Genomic DNA, 22,026 nt, shown 5'->3' on the forward strand with positions numbered 1-22,026 from the left:
CTGCCCGATATATACGTTATTTTTTCTCTTAATTATTTATCAGATATTTATTCAGATAAATTTTATGAGCTCTTCATGGCGAAGAAGAAGACTTCCTATCGTTGGTCAAGTCTTCGGGTCGTAATATGATCGAGAGTAGCCTAGGACATGGAACACAGGTTCTCTTATCCTTTCTTCTACCGTGCTTTGTCGAAGGGACTTTTGGCTGAATGGTAAATACTCGTTTACAGGCAAAGACATTGTATATTTCCAGATAATATACTTTCTTTGGAATTGGAAACCGCAGACAATATATTACCGCCAGCATCGCTAACCACCGTGTCGATTAGAGCAGCATGAAATACATTTTTACTAAATAGACTAATTGACTGAATAAACCACATTAGACAAAATTCAGTTTTGGTCGGAGACACTTTAAAACACAGTTATTACTTTAATATCTTATTCGGTGTTTGCAATGTTTCATTAGTAGATCCTTTACGCATCACAATTTGCCTTTTCTCAGTTGATCTTTGTTTTCTTCTAGGCAGGGTCGCCGATTTAGCTTCTTCTTGTTCCTCACGTGCGAGTGCCTTTTTGGGACCCTCACAGCACTGGCCCCCAATGTGGGCTGCTTCGCCCTCCTGCGCTTCCTGCTGGGACTCACGGTGCCTGCCTCGGTGGCCACGCCCGCCGCCCTAGGTAAGTCCAAACATTGGTTCTCCTGGGCTAAATGAGCATCACAATCCAACTGCAATTGGCAATCGTGCAGTGTAATTCCATTTATTATTAACCAAATCTGTAGTATGCCTCAAATGATATTCATTCCATCTTTTAGAGTTAAGTACTTATATCTAAATTCGAAAACACATTAAATATGCATGGATGTATATTAATGGAGAAAATGTCAATAAACACATAAAAATTGCTGAAAGGCCCAAAGACAAGCGGAAAATACATCGTTCGACGCAGATTTAAACTCCTACAAACGAGTTTAAAGCACTGGTATCTTTATGGTTTCTCCATGCTTAATGTAAATATTTAGACTTTCCCTTTGGATTCAGAAGTTTTCCAGATTCGATAACATATACATTGGTGCCATTATATATTGTAATAAATATTGTTACCAGTTGACCATGATTAAAATCCTTCACCTTCGATATTGCAAAAGTATATTCATAAATGCGGCATTATGTTACTAATTTTAAATTAATTCTATCTGCCATTCTTGGCAACTTTCAACGACTTGTTTTGCAACAATTGTTATTTTGTATTATAAATAAAATAAGAGTTCCAACATTTTCTAGTAAATCAATTAAGAAATTTCTGAGTGTACTCGTTGTCTGCATTTAAAATAAATTATCATAATTATATAGTTTTATTGTCATAATATAAGCCAGTCTTTTTTTCACGACAAAGTAGATGAAAATCAGCTTATACACGCGAATGAGAGTATATTGATTACTTGGGTTTCGTGTCATAAATGAATTCAAATATCTGAAGATAAAGGTGTAAATGGATGGGACCTCAGAATTTCATCACTGTAGTTATAGTCTCACCGCACTAAATGAGCTTGCATCGTTTATCAATATACTGATGAAAGCATCAAGTAGTCTGTACAGTGATTCCCTAACTGAAACATGTTGGTTGGTACTTCGTCATCACCTGGACAAGTGGATCTCGTGCTTTTCTCCAGTCGCCATTTAGTTTAGGAAGACCAGGAAGATTTTGTGCATTTTCTTGTGCGTGCTGTTGTGTTGAAAGTAGTTAGTATATCCAAATAGTAAATGAAAGATCCGTGGTTTGAATCTGGGCGAGCATGTAGTTGAATTTTCATGTTTCATGGCTTCGCCAAAATTAATAACATATGTAAATAAATACAAAAAACATTATAAATAAATACAATATTGCCATTTGATATTTTTATGAATATTTGGAGAAATACCGTGATTAATAAAAGGTGTTTTTAAATGTCGTATACTAAGTATATAATGCAGACCTGTTTAGTTTTCTCTGTCTTCTGAAATATCTGCATATGACTGATTCATAATTATGTAAATCGAGCATGAAAATTTCTTCTGCTATATTTGTATTCCCTTGCTTAATAACCTTAGTAAAAAATGTTGCTTTTGAAAGAATATCGTATTCTTGCTATAAATCCTGAATTCAATCCAGCGCAAAATAAATTATGATCGTGTCTTTTTGATGTTATTATAAAACATCTAAGCAATTGTTATTGCTCTTAAATTTATTGCTTTGAAAGTTATTGCTCTGAAAACTGATGCAGGGTCTTTTCTTAAAACACAGAAATGATTATAAAAATATTATTTCACAGGATGTCTGTTGCAGATTCTATCGTTTCAGTAGTAATAACAGGTTATGACTTGAATTTGGTCCTTTTCATGTGTAGAAGCATAAAAAGTGATTTTGTGATTGGTAAAATGTATTTACATTCCAACATTTTACTGCTTTTTCGCTATTTTTATTTGGCATATTATGAAAACTTCGGACTGGAAACAGATAGAGAAATCTATTTTAACATAGAGAAAGACATAATTTATGACAAATTTTATAGCTGATGACTTCTGTATTCAAATAGTGTTTCGATCATCAATTTTAGTGTGGAAAATACGAAGATTATGCTGACAACTTAACATAATCCTTTACTGGGAACTCTCAACCGGAAAATTGTCAGCCACTGGTCTTTGATGGCAGATTATTTCCGGTTTTCAACTGTAGTTCGGTTATTGCATTTTCATTTATATTTTATATTATACTTTCAAATATATTGCAGAGAAGCAATAGTACGGTAAACCTGTATACAATGTAGTATAATAAAAATAATTCATTCTCATAGACTCAAGTTTTCTATACAATCTTTTCTTTCTAGACCAAGTAAAATTAAAGTTCCTATTAATATATCTTCATGTTTTAATTTTTTATTCATTTAAATGACTAAAAGAATCAGTTAAATAACATTTATCGAAGTACGGTATCAGAAACTGATTACGTGAATTGTCTGATAAAGAATTCTTTCGCAAATAAGCTGATGGCTATTTTCAATGTTTTTAAGTAAAATTATAAATTAGTTAGAAATTAATTAAATTGAACATTTGCCAAGAAATTGTGCTTTTAAAATTTTTTAATTGCTTAAATTTCATTGGAAATTTTTGATTACCCTTCTAACACCTTAAGAACTTTTCCAACCAGGAATTTTGAAGTTGGAAACACGAATAATGAGTAATGCCTTTCCCAGGACTCGAACCTAGACCTCTCAAATACGCGAGGATTGGTGTAAGGCGCTACCGTTACACCACAAAGGCTTGCAGAAAGGAGGGAGAAAATACCTTATATGCGTTAAAAATTTAAAATATGAGAAAAATATTTAGTAAAAAAATTTTAAGTAATTTTATAAAAAGTTAAAAAATGCAAAAGAAAAAGGAAAAAAATAATGAAATATAAAACTCAAAATAAAATAACATTTTTAAAAACTCCGTTTGTTTCCGATTAGTTGTCTGAATTTTAGATCGAATAAACAGAAAATTATCATCACATTAAATTTCTGAACAAAATTAAAAATATCATTCATATATATCATAAGGAAACCTAATAAGAGGCTAAAAACTAAAAACAAAATTTTTGCACACCTCCTGCGGTATAGCAGCAGGATTGAAGTAAAATAAGCTTAAAGCATCTAAAGTTGAAAGTAAACTTGAGTCAAGGCAAGGCGATTCCTCAATAATATTAATAATTGCAACGGTGTATAAGAGGTTTAACGCAATATCTAATCAAATAAAAATTAAAATAAGAATTCATAGTAGTAGAAACTCGAAAAATAAAAATACAAAACGGAAAAAAATGTACACCATATTACAAAAATATACAAAATAATCTCCTTTTACTGAAACTCCAATTCAGAACTCATCAGGGGAAAATGAATTAAAGCTTCATAAAAGTCGAATAAGAAAGAATCAAATAAATGTTCATTTAAGACACTGAAGTATTGATGTAAGAAGCTATTAATATGTTAATTTATAAAGTTGATTTACATATTTTTTTAAATCTTACACACATATAATGTATAATATATATACTACACATATAATATATATACTATTTTAAAAACTAATTAAAATACTGACTAATTTTTTTTTAAATATTCATTGCTTTAATTCAGGATTTCTTAAACTTTTTTCAATCGCGATCCCTTTTTATCATTGAGATTTTTTTCGCTACATCCAGAACCCCATAATATTTACAAAAATTTTGTGGGACCTCATAAGTATTGCGCAAACCCGACACACGCGTGAATGAAACTGTCAATTTTTTCACTTGTTCTGCAATATGCTATTGCAGTTTCAGGTAATTAACTTTAATTACTAACTTTAAGACATAGAACAATGTGAAAAATTTAAATAAGTAACAGACGAAACGACAGCGTCACGTGCAAAGCAAGGAAAATGAATGTTTATATTATAAAAAGAATGTGTCGAAACATTTTCGTTTTTTTCTTTGTCTGTATTGTCTTATCTTTATCTATTTTCAGATACATTGTTTAAAAATATTTGGTAATTGTAAAATCAAAAATCAAAGAGAGGTGCACGTCTTCATGTTATAGCAGTCCCACATATAAAATTTCAATTTTCTGAAGCTATTCGTTTTTGAGTTATGCGAGATATATTCATACATGCCTACGCACGTACATACGAACAGACGCCATGAAAACGTCTCTTCTGAATCCATTTTAAATGGGTTTTATAATTCTTTTTGGGGAAAATAAGACCTTTATTCTGTCCTTACGTACAGATGTCACCCAAAAATATTATTAATTTGCATTCGATAGCGGTCAAAATGGATATTTTCTTTGAAATATGGTACCCGGAAGTTTTCGTGATTACAATTCTTCATTTCTTCGTACAAGGAAGTAAAAAGATATTATTGGAGTTGTAGCTATGTACATTTTTAACTGTTTGCAACAAATGCAAATATTTTCCTTAAGTGAATTAAGAACAATTTCTTTTGACAAGAAAGGAAGGTACATAGTGAAAACAATAACAGCGTCTCCAAGATATTAATGAATAAGTATTGCAATTAGCTTTTTTAATCATGCCATCGCATTATTGATGTACCTAAACTCTATTTTAAGGAAAACTGTGCGTATTTTCCAATATATTGGATATATTAATAGGACTGACGCTGCGTGAAAACGACACGGAATTGAATCGATTCTTAATACTGGCAAACGTTCGGCAGAATAAAAAAGTTTAATTACAGTACAATAATGAGGAAGAAGATTATTACAGTTAGTTACGTTACACTGAGTCGTCACAAGAATCGATCGACATTTCGCAAGATACACACAGGTATAGGATCGCCACAAGAATTGATATAGCTTAGTACCCAGTGCGTGATCTTGTGGTGTTTTTGGTAACAGGGCCCTCTGGTAATCGCAAGATTCGGAATTCTAATCACACTAAACACAAGCTGATTTATGGCATCTGCTAGCAAAAGCATTATAGCGCTACCGTCGGTGTCCGAATTAAAATGTGGAGGACGAAAATTCACCGCCATCTCCATTCTGCGACTGAATGGAGGAGAATTCCTGCATGTTTCCATCTTCAAATTAATACATAATAGATTTACAAGCATACAATCACAATTAATATAGCATAGATAAAGTTTATAATTAGCAAAGGTACATAACTATTATTGATATAATTTTATAACACTGTAATTTTTAGGGTACGTCTATAACATTGACTTTAGCATTAAGATCAAGACGATCTTTTTAGTTTCCTTGTCAATTCTAAGCGGTCGAGAAGGTTCTAGATGCTGAGCCGCATTACTGGACATTTCTTAAATTCGGCTTTTTGTAAAACATATTTCTTTAGTTTGTACAGCTGTTCGTAAATTTTAAATTCCTCTCTGAATTGTGACAGCATGCGTAACCTCAGAACATTTTTAATTTAAGGAAACTTTTAAACTTTTACGTAATATATAATTAGCAAAGGTACATAACATGTGTTCCTTTTCTCGCATAATGTCCTTTAATAATAGGAATTTGATAAAAAATGCTCATTACGCAACTAAGTACGTTAATTTATGTAATGATCGTTTTCCATATTGGGTAAAAGGATAATTTTTGCATAATGAGCTAAAAAAAGGCTTATTTTTGAAAAAGCATTTTTTGCATTATAATTATTGAAGACTTAATTAATGTTTCGATAAAAGTATTTACTTCTGAAATATGTTATTTGATGACTTTTTCACTGGGCTGTCAATCTGTATGCTAATTTTCGAGATAAATGATATTTCTCATGTTTGGTAGTGGCTACTCCGCCCATCGTTTAAGGATTTCCATAGCTCATCCATTCATTTGGTTTCATATTTGAAAAGCATATTTTTAACAGATGAATCAGCATAGTTAACTATTAGTAATACCTCACGGAAGTTTCAAGAAACATGACCAAAATCGATAAATTTAATGCATTATTTTAACAGTTTGATGATCGATTTGGATGCACGATCAGTAGTTTTACGACTTCAAGGCTTTGCATTGTTTTCACTTAAGAGATGTAACCCTCTCCTGATAAAGTAAAATCTATAAGAAGAATGAGAAGAATCTAGAATCTCCAAATTTTTTTCAAAACACGGTTTTATATAACACCGTGTCCACAAATTCCTTAACCGGCCTCTATTTTTGCGATGGCTGGTTGTAGACATAAACTTCCATTTACAAAAATGTTTTCAATGATTCAAAGATTAATGTTTCCAATGTGTAATAAAAATTGCTTAATGTAAAATACGAAATAAAAATTTTTACACCTTTCTTCGGTCCTAGTGTTTATATTTTGGAAAATTTAAACTCGACTGTACTCGTTCACTGGATGGAAAGTTGAGTTATTACTCTTTTTCTCCATAAAAATCTCTTAGATCTATCATAACAGAATGTGTATGTATGCAAAATTAAATAAGTGCGTGTATGGAACCAAAAAAATATATCGCAATTTTATTTGATGTAAACATATTAATTTTTATTATATGAATAGGGATATATAAAAGGCGTTTACGCATTTTTAGAATGGTTCCTTAACCGTTTAGTAAATGTTTAAAATGGAAAGAAATTTTTTTTAAATGTTCCATCGGATAGCCCTTTTTTCTGGAATATAAGTCCGGATTATTATTTTCATGATAGAAGGGCTTCTCGTTAAATTTTCAAGACTATTAAGTTTCATTCTACTTCCACTACTTTCTAGTGTCCGTCTATTGTGGTGGGTTTGTGATAAGAAAGAGCTCTTTTCAAAAGACCATTGGCACAGCAGTCTATAAATGAAACGCCAAAAGCCTTTGAAAATATGCAAATGCAATACTTGTATTAGTCTTTCTTTTTTCAAGGAATGCAGTGGTACTTTTCGAAGTATAATTTGATGCTTTATTTTGATGAAGATTCAAGCTTTGAAAGTCATTTGTATAAAGAAATGGAATTTCTTCTGTAAATATCGAACGTAAAATTTTGTCTTGATAGCGTACATTGAGTTAATTTTAACATTTCTTTTCGGTCTTATTATTTTTAATTTCTCGCTGTAAAAGAATCTCGCAAGAATCATAAATCCCTTGCTAATAATTTCTTTGCAATGACGGAATCAGATTTCAATTTATCCCCTGCTAAATAGTTTTCATGCTAGGGTTTACAAATTATTCTGCGTTGCACCACACCCTTCAGTAAAAGCTGGTGAAGATTAAGTTTTTAAGCTTTTTAAACTCTAAATCTTATTTATCATCTTACTTATTGTTGTTACCGATGTATTTAAAGATTTGTCAATTGATATATATGTCGGTGGATTTTAGTTTGCTAGCAATGACTTTAGAATTATTAAAAACAGTACGTACCTTTTTGGGGTATTCATTTGTAATCTTCTTTCCATGTAGAAGTAATGATTTACTGTTTTCTGTTGCTTATTTTAAACATAGAAAGTTTAATATAATGCATTTTACAACACTTTTAATTATGGAATAAGAATGTTTCTCTTCGGAAGGCGCAAAAACATATCCTTCAATCCACAATTTGCTTAGGGGCGACATTTCGAAAGAAAAATAAATTTAAAAATTAGAAGACGGCATTTCTTATTTCGTGTAATAAACTGTTGCCATAAATTTTTATTCCAAAACATTTGCTTTTTAAAACATTTTTAATCGAAATCATTCTAACAATACGTAAACACCCATTGTATGTATAAAATTTTAAAGGAAAGTAAGCAGAAAATCTTTAAAACTAATGAATTGTAAAATTTACTTAAAAAGGACATAAAAAGTAAAATCTTGCGCTATTGCTGCAAAGATAAAATTTAACTTAATACAGAATATAAATGAAAAATTATCTCCTAGGAAATGTGAAGTGCAATTTAGATAGTAAATTTGTACTTTCGTGGAAATTAATAAGTGGAATTTGTAAATAACTGAACTGAAATTGTTATTTAAAATACAAAACTAAAGAAGAAAGCACGATATTTATTGTTAATTCCATAGCAAGATCCCGAAATTTTCATGGGGAATATATACTATATATCCTCTCCATATAACCACCAATAATTCAAAAGCAGCGTCATTTCGCAAAACCTTATTTCAATTTTAAATTATCTATTCGATTTCATAAAATCCGAATTTAAATCATGAATTTGTTCAGGAATGTCAAATAATTCCCCGACGCGCGGATCTGGAATTTGCCCTATTTGCATTTTATGAAAATATCATAGATCTATCATATGTTTTTGTATATGTTACGCAAGTGTAAGTGTGTGTGTGTATGCATGTAAATCTAAAACAGGTATCATTATATTCTTTCGATGAAAATGTCCTAGATCTATCATATGAATACGTATATATACAAAAATAAATATTACATGTATATGTTCAGCAAGAAAGCATAAAATATCTTTATTATTATATGGTAAATATGTGTGTATACTATAATACGCAGTAATACGAATACTACCCAAATTCCTAAGACAAATGAAAGGGCTGTTGAATTTAATTCATTTGCTCTTTCAAAACACTAAGAGGAAAAAAATGGAATTTAATTACGGAAATTGAAAATGGTAATAAAATGCTGCTAATAAAATGGAATTTTTAGTAATAAGAATGAATAAGCGAATGATTTATTCGAGTGACCGTCAATTATACCCAATCATCTAATTCCGTTCCTCTCTGAGTTATTACCTCTGTGGAAAACGATACAAAATATCTCGTTATACTCCAGATGAATTCCATTTATTAAATGGAAGGATTTCATTTGCGTAGCTGAAAGGTATCATGTGACGTTTTTGGTGCTCAATAAATTTCATTCTGAATCTATTATCAGTAAAATGTTTCTCGGTGTCATTTCGACACTTTGCTCTTTCACACTTTTTTTCTGAATTTTAATTACTTTGGGTGAATTTGAATTTAAAGATAAGATACTGGAGACATTAATAGAAAATTTTATTGAGGTAGTAATTATTACAGACGTTTATAATTAGCACATTAAAAGTTGTTTTTTTACGGGCAGGAGAGCAAAGAAGTTACTTAAAGACCTTATGCTGAATTTCAGGCCTTTTAAAATATATAAGATACTGAAGAAACCAGCAGAAAATTTACTCTAGGTAATAATAATTGGAGACTTTTGTAAGTTACACATTAAAAATCACCTTTGTATGGGTAAGGAAGCGATGAAGTTCCAGTACGTAAAAATATGGTTCTAAATTACAGGCGTTTTCAAATGAGGCTATTTTAAAAAAAATATTTTTAATTTCAAGCTTTAAAGATGGGAGCGATGTGAACAATTCCCAATCAGCCTGTTCAGGTTCATTAGTAAGTCGAAATGTGATCGGAGATTCTGTGACTGTTGAAATCTGCATGAAATCATCTCACAACTCCAGCCCGTTGCAAGTCACGATCAGACAATATGTATGCAGAATATTAATATCGCATAACGAAGAAGGCTAATACATTAAACATGAACAATAATTTTTATTATAATTCAGTGTTGCTGTTATATTAAGATACGATTATTTTGTTAAGTGTAAAACAATATAACCTAAGATATTACAAATGTTACTACCAACTATCATCACTGTATAATTGAACATATGCATGTTAATACTTATATTGTAGTAGGTAAATATGTGAATATGTGCAACATAACAAAAACGTTTTTCAACCAATACTGTATCAATCACATGAAATAACAATTCGAGTAATTATCAGAGTGAAACATAACATAAAGCAATTCTAAATTACAGAATAAATAATTGCGTTGTGTTTGGCTACTAACTCATTCTATGACTAAGGTCCAGTGTAAAATTAATTACAATACAAGGCAAGTAATATGAAACTTTTGTTTATTTAAGGGCGTTGAAGGTTTACAGTTACAATTTGTTTGATTTGGGTGGTCGCGGTCATCAAAGTTAACATTTTTGGCTGACATACCAAAATAAAATGCAACATACCTTATTAAGATTTAACATTCTAAAATTATGGGAGAGGGCCCTCCGATACATGCTTACATTCACATGCTTCATATTGCAGTTGTAGGTTACCAAACAAAGAAAGAAAATCTGTAAAAAAAGAACAAAAGTACGTGCCTAATAGCTAAATGCAGATCCAGAGGCGGCGGCCTGGAACTTCGCCATTCTGCAATTCCCTTCAGGCAAACTCCTAGGCAGCTGGTCCCCCGACATTCTAAATTCGGCGAAAAATTAAACCTTCAGGGGCGCAGGGTTTTTTCCAGGGAATCTAGTGCTTTATCCTCCAAGGTTCAGCTTTCTTCTCATACTCTGCAGCCATTCCATATTTCTCATCTTCGTAAGGAATGTTTTTCGACTTCTAAAGAGGTACTGTGATGATTACGCTGCGAAGTTTCGTGTTTTCGCTCTCTTCTTCCTCTCCATCTCAGGCTGTCATCTACTGCGCAGCCACTTTAATAGCTAGTGCGCTTTTGAAAAATTTGGCGAAGAAGATGGTCAGAAAGATGCCAAGCACAGCAACCCAAGCGGAGAAATCTTCACGGGAAGAGGTTTCCCGACTACCAGAAGAGCCATCTAGCGCGGTTCAACCATTCAGCTTCCAAGGCCACTTCGATGGGTCAACATAATCTCTGCAGATGGAAAAAAAGGGGGGGATAAACTAGCCTCGACTCGAGGTGCAGATCCAACATTGCGAGCTTCCTATCCAATGACTTTTTCCCTCTCGTAAACAACTCTTCGTAGAACATTTTTCTGCTAGAAATGTCACAGAAACCGGGGTCCTGGTTATGCAAAAATTGCACGTGGCACCGTTAACAGAACATGTGGTGGAAACATTACATGTATTCTAACGCTTGAGCGAAAGAGTTTCGGGATGCAGTAATCCCCTGATAAGGGATTCTGAGAATGAATTCCAAGCCGACGGTTGGGATGAGAAATTTTTTCAGAACCAGTGAATAGTTATTCAACACAAACGGATTTAGGACATTAAAAATTAAACTATTACATAACAATTAAATTCATTAAAAAATGTCAGCGCAATATAAATTGTGTCTTCAGCAGAAAATTAAGTATACACACTCATTAACCAGATTGAGTTTCAATTACTATTAACTTATCTTACCACCAGTCAGAAAATATGTATTCGATAACTTTAATAGAAAGAGGGGTAAAAATTAAGTTACCTTAAGCTAAATTAAAAAAAAAAAATATTAACACACCAAAAGTGCAGCACCAGAACTTTAAAATTAATTAAAGTTAAAAGTTAAACAACCTTAAGGGTCAAACTAAAAGTACAAAAATGAAGTAAACTTAAGTCCCTAAACTCAAATTAAAAATTAAACAACTTCAACATAAGAAAACTTTTAAAGCAATCAAACCAAATTTTACAGTTTAAACTTACAGCCAACTTTAAACAACTAAAACAAAAATTAATAACTTCAATTACTGAATCAAAACTGAATTAAGTAAGCAAAACTTAAGCTTGCAAATAATAACAATTAATACATAACAATATCTATGTCTACAAAATGATCACGGATAAAATGTTTTGAAAACTGCACCTTTAAACAGTGAGCATTCAGAGCGTTTAAGGGTTGGTCCAGCAATAAATCAAACTAAAAATATAATACTGGAAAGGCTCATGAAAATCGTAGATGCTGCTGCTTTTAATTTTTAACAAAATAAGGAACTTTTAATAAAATAAGGAACTCATTCATTAGTATAATTTGTAGTTCTATAAAATGTGCGATTTGTTGCGGAGAATGTTGAGTCATATTTTGAGACATGGAATTTTTTACGACGATCTGCCAAACAGAGTTAGTATAGTATTGTATTCAAATAGAGGCTGTGTCCCCTTTCCTGCTGAAATAAATGTTCTCTATTCATTTTCAAAAGCCATTTTTTTGTTTGTTTTCTTTGTGTAAAGGTTTCTTTGTGTCACATCTTGTGCGGATTAATTTAAAACACATTAACTTTATTATTTTTAAATTTATGTTTCTTAAGAAAATAAAGGTTTTTTTTTCCCTCTACGAAATTAAGTTACCTAACGGAAGCGAAAATTACTTTGATTGATCCTTTCCGAGCTAGTAACTGTATTGTAAATGATATAAATGTTTTTGAGTTTCAAATATCAATATTTATAATTATTTTAGGAATTGTATAAAACTCCTTCTGGTTCTTCGCTCAGTTATTAAAGGGGAAAATTAGATACACCTTTAATAAATGTGATATTAGATAAAAATGGAATTTAAAAGGATTAAAAGAACCTATTTTAATAGCATGCGGCATAATTAACAGCATAGGATAAATAGTACTAACTAAAAAACTTCAGCTTAGCTTAAGTTATTTAAATATGACAATTCATAGCAAGGCTTTCTGCTTTAAGAAGGAAAATACAGGGTGTTTATAAAGTCCCGGACCCATTTTGATGTTTAATATCTCATAAAATAATGAAGATATAAACAAACTTATGGCATTTACTGATGGAGTAACTTATATATTTTCCTTTTCAGGTTTGAATATCTTTGCTTTTGTAAATATCGTCTGCGCGTGTGGTTAATTTCAGATAATTTCATTTTCCAGTCTAAATATCGTCTGCTTATTAATTGCATTTTTCTCTCTTTTGTTTTTGGTAACTATTGCAATGTTATGGACTTTTTCCTTTGGGGATTTGTAAAGAACAACGTTTACAGGAGAAGAGTGTCGAACATTGATGACCTAAAAGCCAGAATTACAACCGCAATAGCCTCTGTGGATGCCGACATGCTTGCCGGTACCTGGCGTGAAATTGAATATCGACTTGATATTCAACGTGCGATGGAGGGGGCACACGTGTAAGTTCATTGACAAAGGTCATGAAACTTTTTGACCTATCTAACCATTTATGTTATTAATTTTAATCTATCTTTATTATTTTATGAGTTATTAAACATCAAAATGGGTCCGGGACGTTATAAACACGCTTTGGACATTTTAAGAAAAACAGGCTGATATTTACTTTACACATGGGACAAACCACGAAATAAAACATGCAGCCAATCCGTTGGCCTGTTCGAATCCCGTTCGAGCCCGTGTCGAATTTTAAGCATTCAACGTTCTCGGCCAATCATAGGATTTCAAAATTTAAAAAATTCACATATTACGACAAAATGTTCACTTGTTCAAAAATAAATGAACATTCATTCGATTGGGTAATCGATTGTTGTCTGGATAATTAATGCTGTATTACATTTAAACTGCATTAAACTGTCTTAATCCATCTGTACGATCATTAAATTGATATTTCTCGCCTTTTCAGCTCAAGAATTTGTAGGCATCAAATGGCGGGGTCGTAATCTGCACCTGACGTATTTGTACCGAAGCCTTGGGGGCGTACTCCTTGCCGGATCCGTATTCGTCATTCGGGACTGGCCACATATCGCCCTTGCATCTACAGTGCCCTTTATTGCCTTCTTCCTTTATTGGTGGTAAGCTGCCTCTCTATTGAAATAATACAACGAATTTCTTGTATATGCATTTCCGTGTAATATAGGACCAGTCCGAATTTTGAATTATGTTTGCAGTTGTAACAGCATCTTCGAACTACAGTAGTGTTTTAATTGAAGTAGTGGCAAAGTTTTTGAGCCTGAGAACTAGAAACCTGTCTACATAATAACAGCGTCTGAAATCCCAGATTAGAACACGTTTGCAGGAGTAGCAACATATTTGAACTAAAAATGTGTATATATTGGAATCCTGTTATCTATCTTGCTTGTAGTCGCCACAACATTTGAAACTTAGAGTCCCGTTTTAGATTTAGTAATATGTTTAATCCCTCCCAGTGTAGAATCCTGTTTGTTGAATAGCAGCAACTGGAAAGCCAGATGATAATTCCTTTGTACTAGTAGCAATATATATGAAGTACAACTTAGAATCAATTTTTCTAGTTGTTAAAATATTTTTGACGTCTCAAAATTAGAAGCATATATGCAGAATATCAGCATTTGGAACCCCAAATCAGAATACTATTTCTGGATTCTGTTTATTGTCAAAACATATTTGAACTTCAAATTATAATTGTTGTTGATAATATTAGCAATCTCTTTTAACCCCAAACTAGATTCATTCCTGTTTGAAGAAGTTTCTCTTTGAAGTCGAAGGTAGGAACTTGTTTGCAGTAGTAACATTATATTTGAGCTCAAAATTAGAATCCTACTTGTAAAATGTGAACTTCAATTTAGAATACCACTTGAAGTACTTACAGTATCTTCAAGCTCTAAATTATAATCTAGTGTCTAATATTAGCAACCTCAGATCAGAATTCTGTTTCCAGTAATATTGCCAAATTCGTAATCTTTGAATAACAAGAAAGAATCCTATCTGCTGTGGTAGCATCATATTCATTCCTTAATTAATATCCTTTATGTCATGTTATCAGTATTTTATACACTGGATTATTATCTTAGCATATGATGGAATATTTTGCGCCTATATGAGCTAAATTCTGTGACCTGCAAGTAATAGTTTTACTTCTTTCACTCTCAGTTTGCCTTGTATATATTAATTATGTGCTTGCAAAATTTCTTTGGCTTTTTATTTAATTAACTAATGATGGAATAATCGTTGATTTTCAAATTAAAGCAGCGCTGAGTTTCTAAGTCCTGCTATATTTGAATTTAATTTTTATTAAACAAAAGTTCGTGAGAATCTCCCTCCTCCCCAATTCTTTCTGTCTTTCTAAATGCAGTCTGCCACTAACTTTCCTATTCCGCTTATAAGCTCTCTAAACCACTTCTAAAAACGTAGAAGGATATAATGTTCTCTCCAGAGGCCTTTCGGATTGTTTTATTTCGGCAGAAGTCATTTCTCCGCTGAAACAATAAAGCATACAATGCATTTTCAGTTTCATCTACAGTGAGTAGCTGTTGTTATTTAAGTCTCCTTTGATAAATTTTAAGCTTATTCAGTAAAAGATTTAAAAACCTTAAAGGAATTATAAATTTACTTTAACATTTGCTTATTTGGAATTCAATGAACTTTTGCAAGCAATTAGTTGTAGTACCAAAACATCTTTCATAAAACATTTATTTCTGAATATTACTTATTATTATGCTATTAATACTCTTATAATTATATTCTTTATATTATTGCTCATGTGATAAAAGTAGCTAACAGTTTTCTTAGACCATATGAAATGAAGCTAATCTGGGAGTCGTTACAGACTTTTCATATTCAAGACTTTTGCAGAAATATTCATTATTATTGCAACTAATAACAATTGTCTCTAATAACATTTGTAAACGAAAATTAAAAAAAAAATCTTATAATTAAATAAGAGCAAATGAAAAGAATCTTGTTCATCCCTTTGCTGAGAAATGAGAAAATATCGATATAAAATTCCCTTGAGCACTAGCTTCGAAAATCTGTGAATGGTTTTGCTAAATATGATATAGAAATATCTCATGAGGGCCTACAAACCTGATTTCTCAATATTTGAAGGCGTGATTTTAGGTAGTATTTGTTCCGTAACCAAACTTTATCAATTGTTACATAGATTTTCTAAAGTACGTTGTTGAATAAATTCACGAAAACATATTGAAATTTATTTCCTGTATGAAGTTTAACTCCGCAGTATAAATAATATAAATTTTATTTCGAAAACTTTGGCGTGACCTTAGAAAAGATGTCTTTTAAGTAAAAATGTTTTATTGGAAATTTCTGTTAAAAGTCTCCGTATCTTTGAAACATTTCATCCAATTATAAATATATTAATTATACTAAAAGTTATTTAATGTAAAATTCCTAAATCAAATCGTTTGAATGTTTACCAGGTGTTGATAATTTTGTTGTTCTCAATAGTTCGAGCTGAGATCTCTGGAAACATAATTTGTAATACAGTCAAGAAGTTAAATATTGCTAAACCACGCAGTAATATTGTCTCTGATTTATTATTATTATTCATTGATTAAAATATCGCATTCAATTTTCACCTCATTGTTCTTTTCGCCAATAAACTTCCACATCGGTATAACCCCGAGTTATATAATAACCATAACCATAATTTTGAGTCCATAATAAAAATCCACTTGAGTCATTGAGAATCAAGTCAACTGTAATTTATGTCACAGTGCCTCGAGCTTGTTCTTCACTCCCGTCATGTCCATGCTTTCCTGTGTTCACGCAGTAAACCCTCCAAATCAGCCAAATATGATTATCCTGTTGGATGATGTCAAGAAGTAGATTTAGGATTGCTCAACTTCACAACTTGGAACGCCGACTTCTTGTTTTGATAAATGACTAATTACTAATTTTTCTTTCTTTCTGTTTCACAAACTTCATCCAACAGGGAAATCAAACTTAACAGTATTGGTTTTAACTGGCGCAAAATCTAATAATTTATATTTAAGGAAACTATTTGCTCACTGTTGGACTAGTCATTGTCATACATGAATGAATGGGGCTTCCGGTGTGGATGCTTACGGTATCTATTCAGTACTCTGTTATTGTAGAGGTTTCTAATGGAACGGCTCTGCGGCATATTACCCGCAAACCGAATTCCTACTTCTATCTTCCTTCTAGGCTTCACCGCGAGCTACTCCCTTAGATGTCAGTTTATAGAACTTCGAACCTTACGTTATGGGTAGCTAGGGTAAGGTGGACTATTTGTCCTCCTGTATCTGTCCAGTATCTGTTACTTTATCTTATGCTGTCACGGCATTTATTTATAACTGCCTTTTATTTGTAAGTTTATCATTAGGAGCACAGAAAATATTTAATTAAACTCTCAAGCCGTCTGGAAGAAATTCATTAGTTACGGTGTTGTTAACTGACAGGGCTTAATCTTTTTAATATATCTTTAGAACTGTAACTAGCGTTGAGTAAAAAAGCTCAAAGTTTTAAAAAGAATAAACTGATTTTAGTGACTTTCGTTCTGACTGTGTAATAAATAGATATGCTATTAAATTATATTATAACTATAATATAACCAAATGTCAATATTATGAAAATTTGCACTAATTTTATAACCAAAGACGTTTCAGTGCCCTGTTGGGCACTTGGTTTAGATAATTTTTGTTTCTTTCCGGAAAATATTTTTAAAAAATTGTTTGGTGAATAATTGTTAACTTTTTACACATTCTGAATTCTTTCAAATACTTTTAGTCTTGGTTTTTGCCACTCTTCTCCAGCTAAATCACCTAATTTAGTTTTGCGTTTCACGCTTTCTGAGTACTTTTTATTTCCACCGAAGCTTCCTTCAAGTTATAAGGCTTATTTCATCTATAGAATTATTTTTGCGTAAATATTTTCCGTTTCTAATTAAAATAATATATCTCAGTGATTTAAATAATTTGAGTTTAAATAGAGAGCAGATAGAAATAGTTTAAATAGAGCTCAGAATAAGCATTTCGCAACTTTCCAATAGAGCTTATTAGCCTAGCTTGTTAGCCTCCCACCCAGTCGACCTGTTATATCGGTGAATTTTGTGTTTGTTGCATAGAGGGTAAGATTTGGATTTCCTTTTATTTTTCGATTCAAGTTAATAACTGAAAATTTACTTTTGTGGCTTACTGCTTTAAATAGCTGAGTTAAGTGAAATCCAAAGGTAGCAGCATTTAGTAATTGATAATTTTCAGTTTTGCTGCAAGACCTTGATAAACTGTTGAGATAGGTTTTACCTTTTGCTTGTATTACTGAAACTTAGACTTCTGTTTAGCTTATTTGCCCAATTTGTAAATGGTATATTTTATCGGAATAAAAAATTTTAATTGGAATAAAATATCTTATTAAGTTTAAAGTTGCAAAGTCTTTGTAAATATTCAAAAAAAAAAAAAAAAAAAAAAAAAAAAAAAAAGGTTTATTAACAGTCTTAGTTACTTTTATTTATTATGCGACAGTTGCTTTGTCAAGAGGCTAGGTAGCTTAAAAATATCAAAATATTTAAAAAATACAACACATTTTCGTGAAGTTCAATGAATTTAATGATCCCTAACTAGTTATTATGATCGTGAAATTTTCTACGCTTATTTCGATATACTTGAAAATTTTATTTACTTCATTTTATTTTACGTCGAAAATATTAGAATATTTTAAATAAAATTAAAATAAAACATCTTTCTTCTCATCGACATAAGATTGTAATCTGCCCTGCCCGCAGCATTAACGATCGACAAATTTACAATTTTGTATCGACGTTTTCAAGTTAGAAAAATAATGTTTAATTAAAATGACGTATTTTAACGGTAAAATTGTTATATTTTCTTTCTACATAATATTTTTTAATCTCTGAAGCCCGTGACCGACGGATTTTTAACTTAAAATTAAATGCATTTTCTAGTGGTTTTATATAAGAAAAATAGCAGTTGGTCATTATATACCCATGATAGGATTAATATACCTGGCCAAAAGTCTGAGAAGTTTTAACAAACAATTATTTTGTTTTGCGTTTATTTCGATATTCCTTTGTTAACAATCAACAAAAATGATGCATTCAAGAAAATTAAACAAACTATTTTTGGAACCAGCTTAAAATAATAAACAAACCGAAGAATATTTTTTCAAGTTCTTTAAAAAAATGATTTAAAGTGAATAAATTACTGTTTTCGGTGAAGAGAAACAAAATTAAAAATATCATAGAGCAATATTTTCTGAAGCAAAACAATTGATTAAAACTTTCAAACCATCATCTTTCTTTAGAATTAAAATGTAAACAAACTAATTGTATCTTTAAATGGCAAGCGTTTGGAAGACTTTTTATTATAACTTTTGTTTTAAATCGAATTCTTACATTAAAGTGTGTTTCAAAATACTTTCAAGAAACTCGTAGAAAGTGAACTTTAATATAAACATTTTGATTTTGTATTCTGTTTAAGTATCTGACCTCTTAAAATATCTCAACTACTTTGTTACAAATATCTCAGCTTTCTTTATCTAACAACGTCTCAAACCAATGAGTAATTACTTTATATCGTCAAATTTAAATTTGTAGCTGAACACTTAACAAAAACTTAGTTATTCGTCACAAATGGAAACTTAGTAATGCAAATGTCATTCATTATATCTGTAAGTTTCTATTTCTAGTGCATAGTTTCCTATCATTATTGCTTGTTCATTTAAGTATGTAGCTTGGATTTTTTATCGGTCGTTAAAGTACTTCGCTTAATTCAGCTGCGTGCTCGTTTGATTTAGGTTGTCCAAAGAGACCATGACACTAGGATTTACTTTTGATAACATCTGCAGGCGAAGACTGTTAAATTTAGAACTTAGCTACAGGGAGATATTTATTTTCTGAACGTGTGAAGCCAGATTGTGATGGAACATACAGGAATTTAGTACAATAAAGAATGACTGGAAATTAAACTTGCATATATGCACGAAAGAATATTACTGCATATACTGAATATTTTACGGTTAAAGTGCTCAAATCTCCTAATAGGTATCTGCATTAAAATTCTTTGACAACAAAAAGTAAGAAGAAACTTTCGCTGTCAAATTGCGCCGTCTCTAAAGTACAGCCAGTGGTTGACATTGTGCTCGAAATGAGTGCTTTAAACATAAATTATTCGTATATTCCAAATAAAAATCGGCCCACCAGCGGCCGAGCGGTAAAGTCGCTGAACACTGGTAGTTCGGTCCGAGGTTCGAATCCCGCAAACGGGCTGGCTTCATGGGTATTTTCGTGGTTTTCCCCATGTGTAACGTGTATACGAGCCAGTTTCCCTTAGAAAGTCCTCCACGAAGGCATCCCTCCCCTTAGGCAGATAGCCCTAGTGTGCTTTGCCATAATTAAATACACCAACACCGAATAAAAATTATTCATGAGCAATAATTAGGTTAAAGAATTAATTAAAACTTATAATATTTAATTCAAAACGTTATGTACAACGGTTTAGAATGCTGTAGGATTGAATTCTCTTCAGTTTTAGGACTCAATTTTCCCGCTGAACCACCTAAGCAAGAGTTAGTCACAATAATTACTGACAAATCTCAGCTTTTCTGTTATGAAGTATCACCTCCTAGCTGAAAGATTTTAAAACGAAATTTGTATTTGCGTTTAAAATATCGATATTTTTTTTATGGATTTAGAGGCTGAAAAATGGGAAAGAATGAGGATTGGAATAAAATGGCAGACAATAATTCCAGTTTTTTGTCGCTAGCGAAAGAAATCATTTTTAGCGATGGTATATCATGTATACCAAAGGAAATTTGACGACTATCTCAATAAAGATTAGACAGTTCACCTCGACCAAAGAAACTTCACTATTTAAAATGACAAGTAAACAAATTATGAATACTTTCTTTGACTTGGAAGACGATTTATGTAAATGATGTTTTATTGAAAATGACTTTGTTTTGCCAAAATATTAAAAATAGTAATACTAATAACACTACAATAACATAATAACGATAATCTATTTGTGCAAAAAATTGATTGCATTAAGGCTGAAAAAGAACCTGATAATGAAATTGTTTCACCACTCAATTCAATCACCCAACTAAAGTCAAGTTTCTAATAAAAAAAGGAATTATAATTTTTATTCATTACTTTATTCGCCAGATTTGATATCTTTGAGACAAATACCTTTTAAGTTCCTCGAAATGAATGAATTATCTGTGTTTCAGAGTGTCGCGAGGGTACAACTTATTTTTGTCCATCAGTGGCCGAGTGATAATACAATTGAATATATATCTTTCATCCGCGTTCCAGTAACGGTACATGAGCCAGCTGCATTCGATTTCTCGTAGTTTTGGTTTCCTTTAGGGAGAATATGGGTTCATTTTACTGCTAAAGTCCTCCATGAAGAGACCCCTTCCTTCAAACAGATAATCTGAAATAACTTTGTCATAATCGAAGTAATCCACTACAATCTAACCACAAAAGTAAATCTTAGGTTAAATTAACACTTTTGACGGAACTTCCAATGTTCAGCAAACAAAACAAGAGACTAAATTTAAAAGATGTCACTTGGTATTGAATCATCTTAGAATGGTTCATTTTAACCTCTACATCCATTATTTCTTGCCTCACCAATTTTGTGAGGGGTGACGAAAAGTTATAATACCTTTAATGCATAACAAAACGAATAAAATTAAGGAATTTTATATTTCAATAGTTTAATTATTTTCTCTAATTTGAATACAGCAGAGTTTTATTTGTAAGAACCTAATTTGATCGGTGCCACTTTGCATAATATTTATTTCCATGTTACTCATGGGAGTATCTCCGGCGGTTAAAAATAGAAATTGCTCTAATTTAATGACTATACAAATACTTGCTCTGGAAATATTATTACATACCTTACTTCACGTAAGGTATCTTAAGCGAAGCTCTCTCGTGTTTAGGTTGCACTTGCAGCAAACTCCGAAAATATCCATGCAGTTAGCCTGTTTTCTGGAATTCTAATTCTCCAGTATCCAGTCATCAGCGGTCTTATCAACTTGGCTAATGATGAGCCTGTGCTCTGTTGGAGGATCTTTCTACCTTACGAGGCTAATATAGTACCTCTCTTCAAACTATTATATGAATACATTAACAGATAATATTTAAACTTAAATCCATAGAAAAATATTT

The 22,026-nt window shown here is 31.6% G+C and overlaps 1 protein-coding gene across 1 annotated transcript in view; it reads left to right on the plus strand.

Moving 5' to 3' along the window:
* The window catches only part of LOC118204361 (beta-alanine transporter-like), a 226,722-nt gene that overhangs the window by 109,247 nt on the left and 95,449 nt on the right, over positions 1-22,026 (plus strand). The window contains exons 3-4 of the mRNA XM_085826048.1: positions 527-681; positions 13,777-13,945. Coding sequence (XP_085682174.1) covers positions 527-681; positions 13,777-13,945 — 324 coding nt within the window. The remainder of the gene's footprint in view (positions 1-526; positions 682-13,776; positions 13,946-22,026) is intronic.

The sequence above is a fragment of the Stegodyphus dumicola genome, chromosome 10 (assembly GCF_044657685.1).
Source record: "Stegodyphus dumicola isolate Sdum_Otavi_A_Nest chromosome 10, ASM4465768v1".
NCBI classification, from domain to species: domain Eukaryota; kingdom Metazoa; phylum Arthropoda; class Arachnida; order Araneae; family Eresidae; genus Stegodyphus; species Stegodyphus dumicola.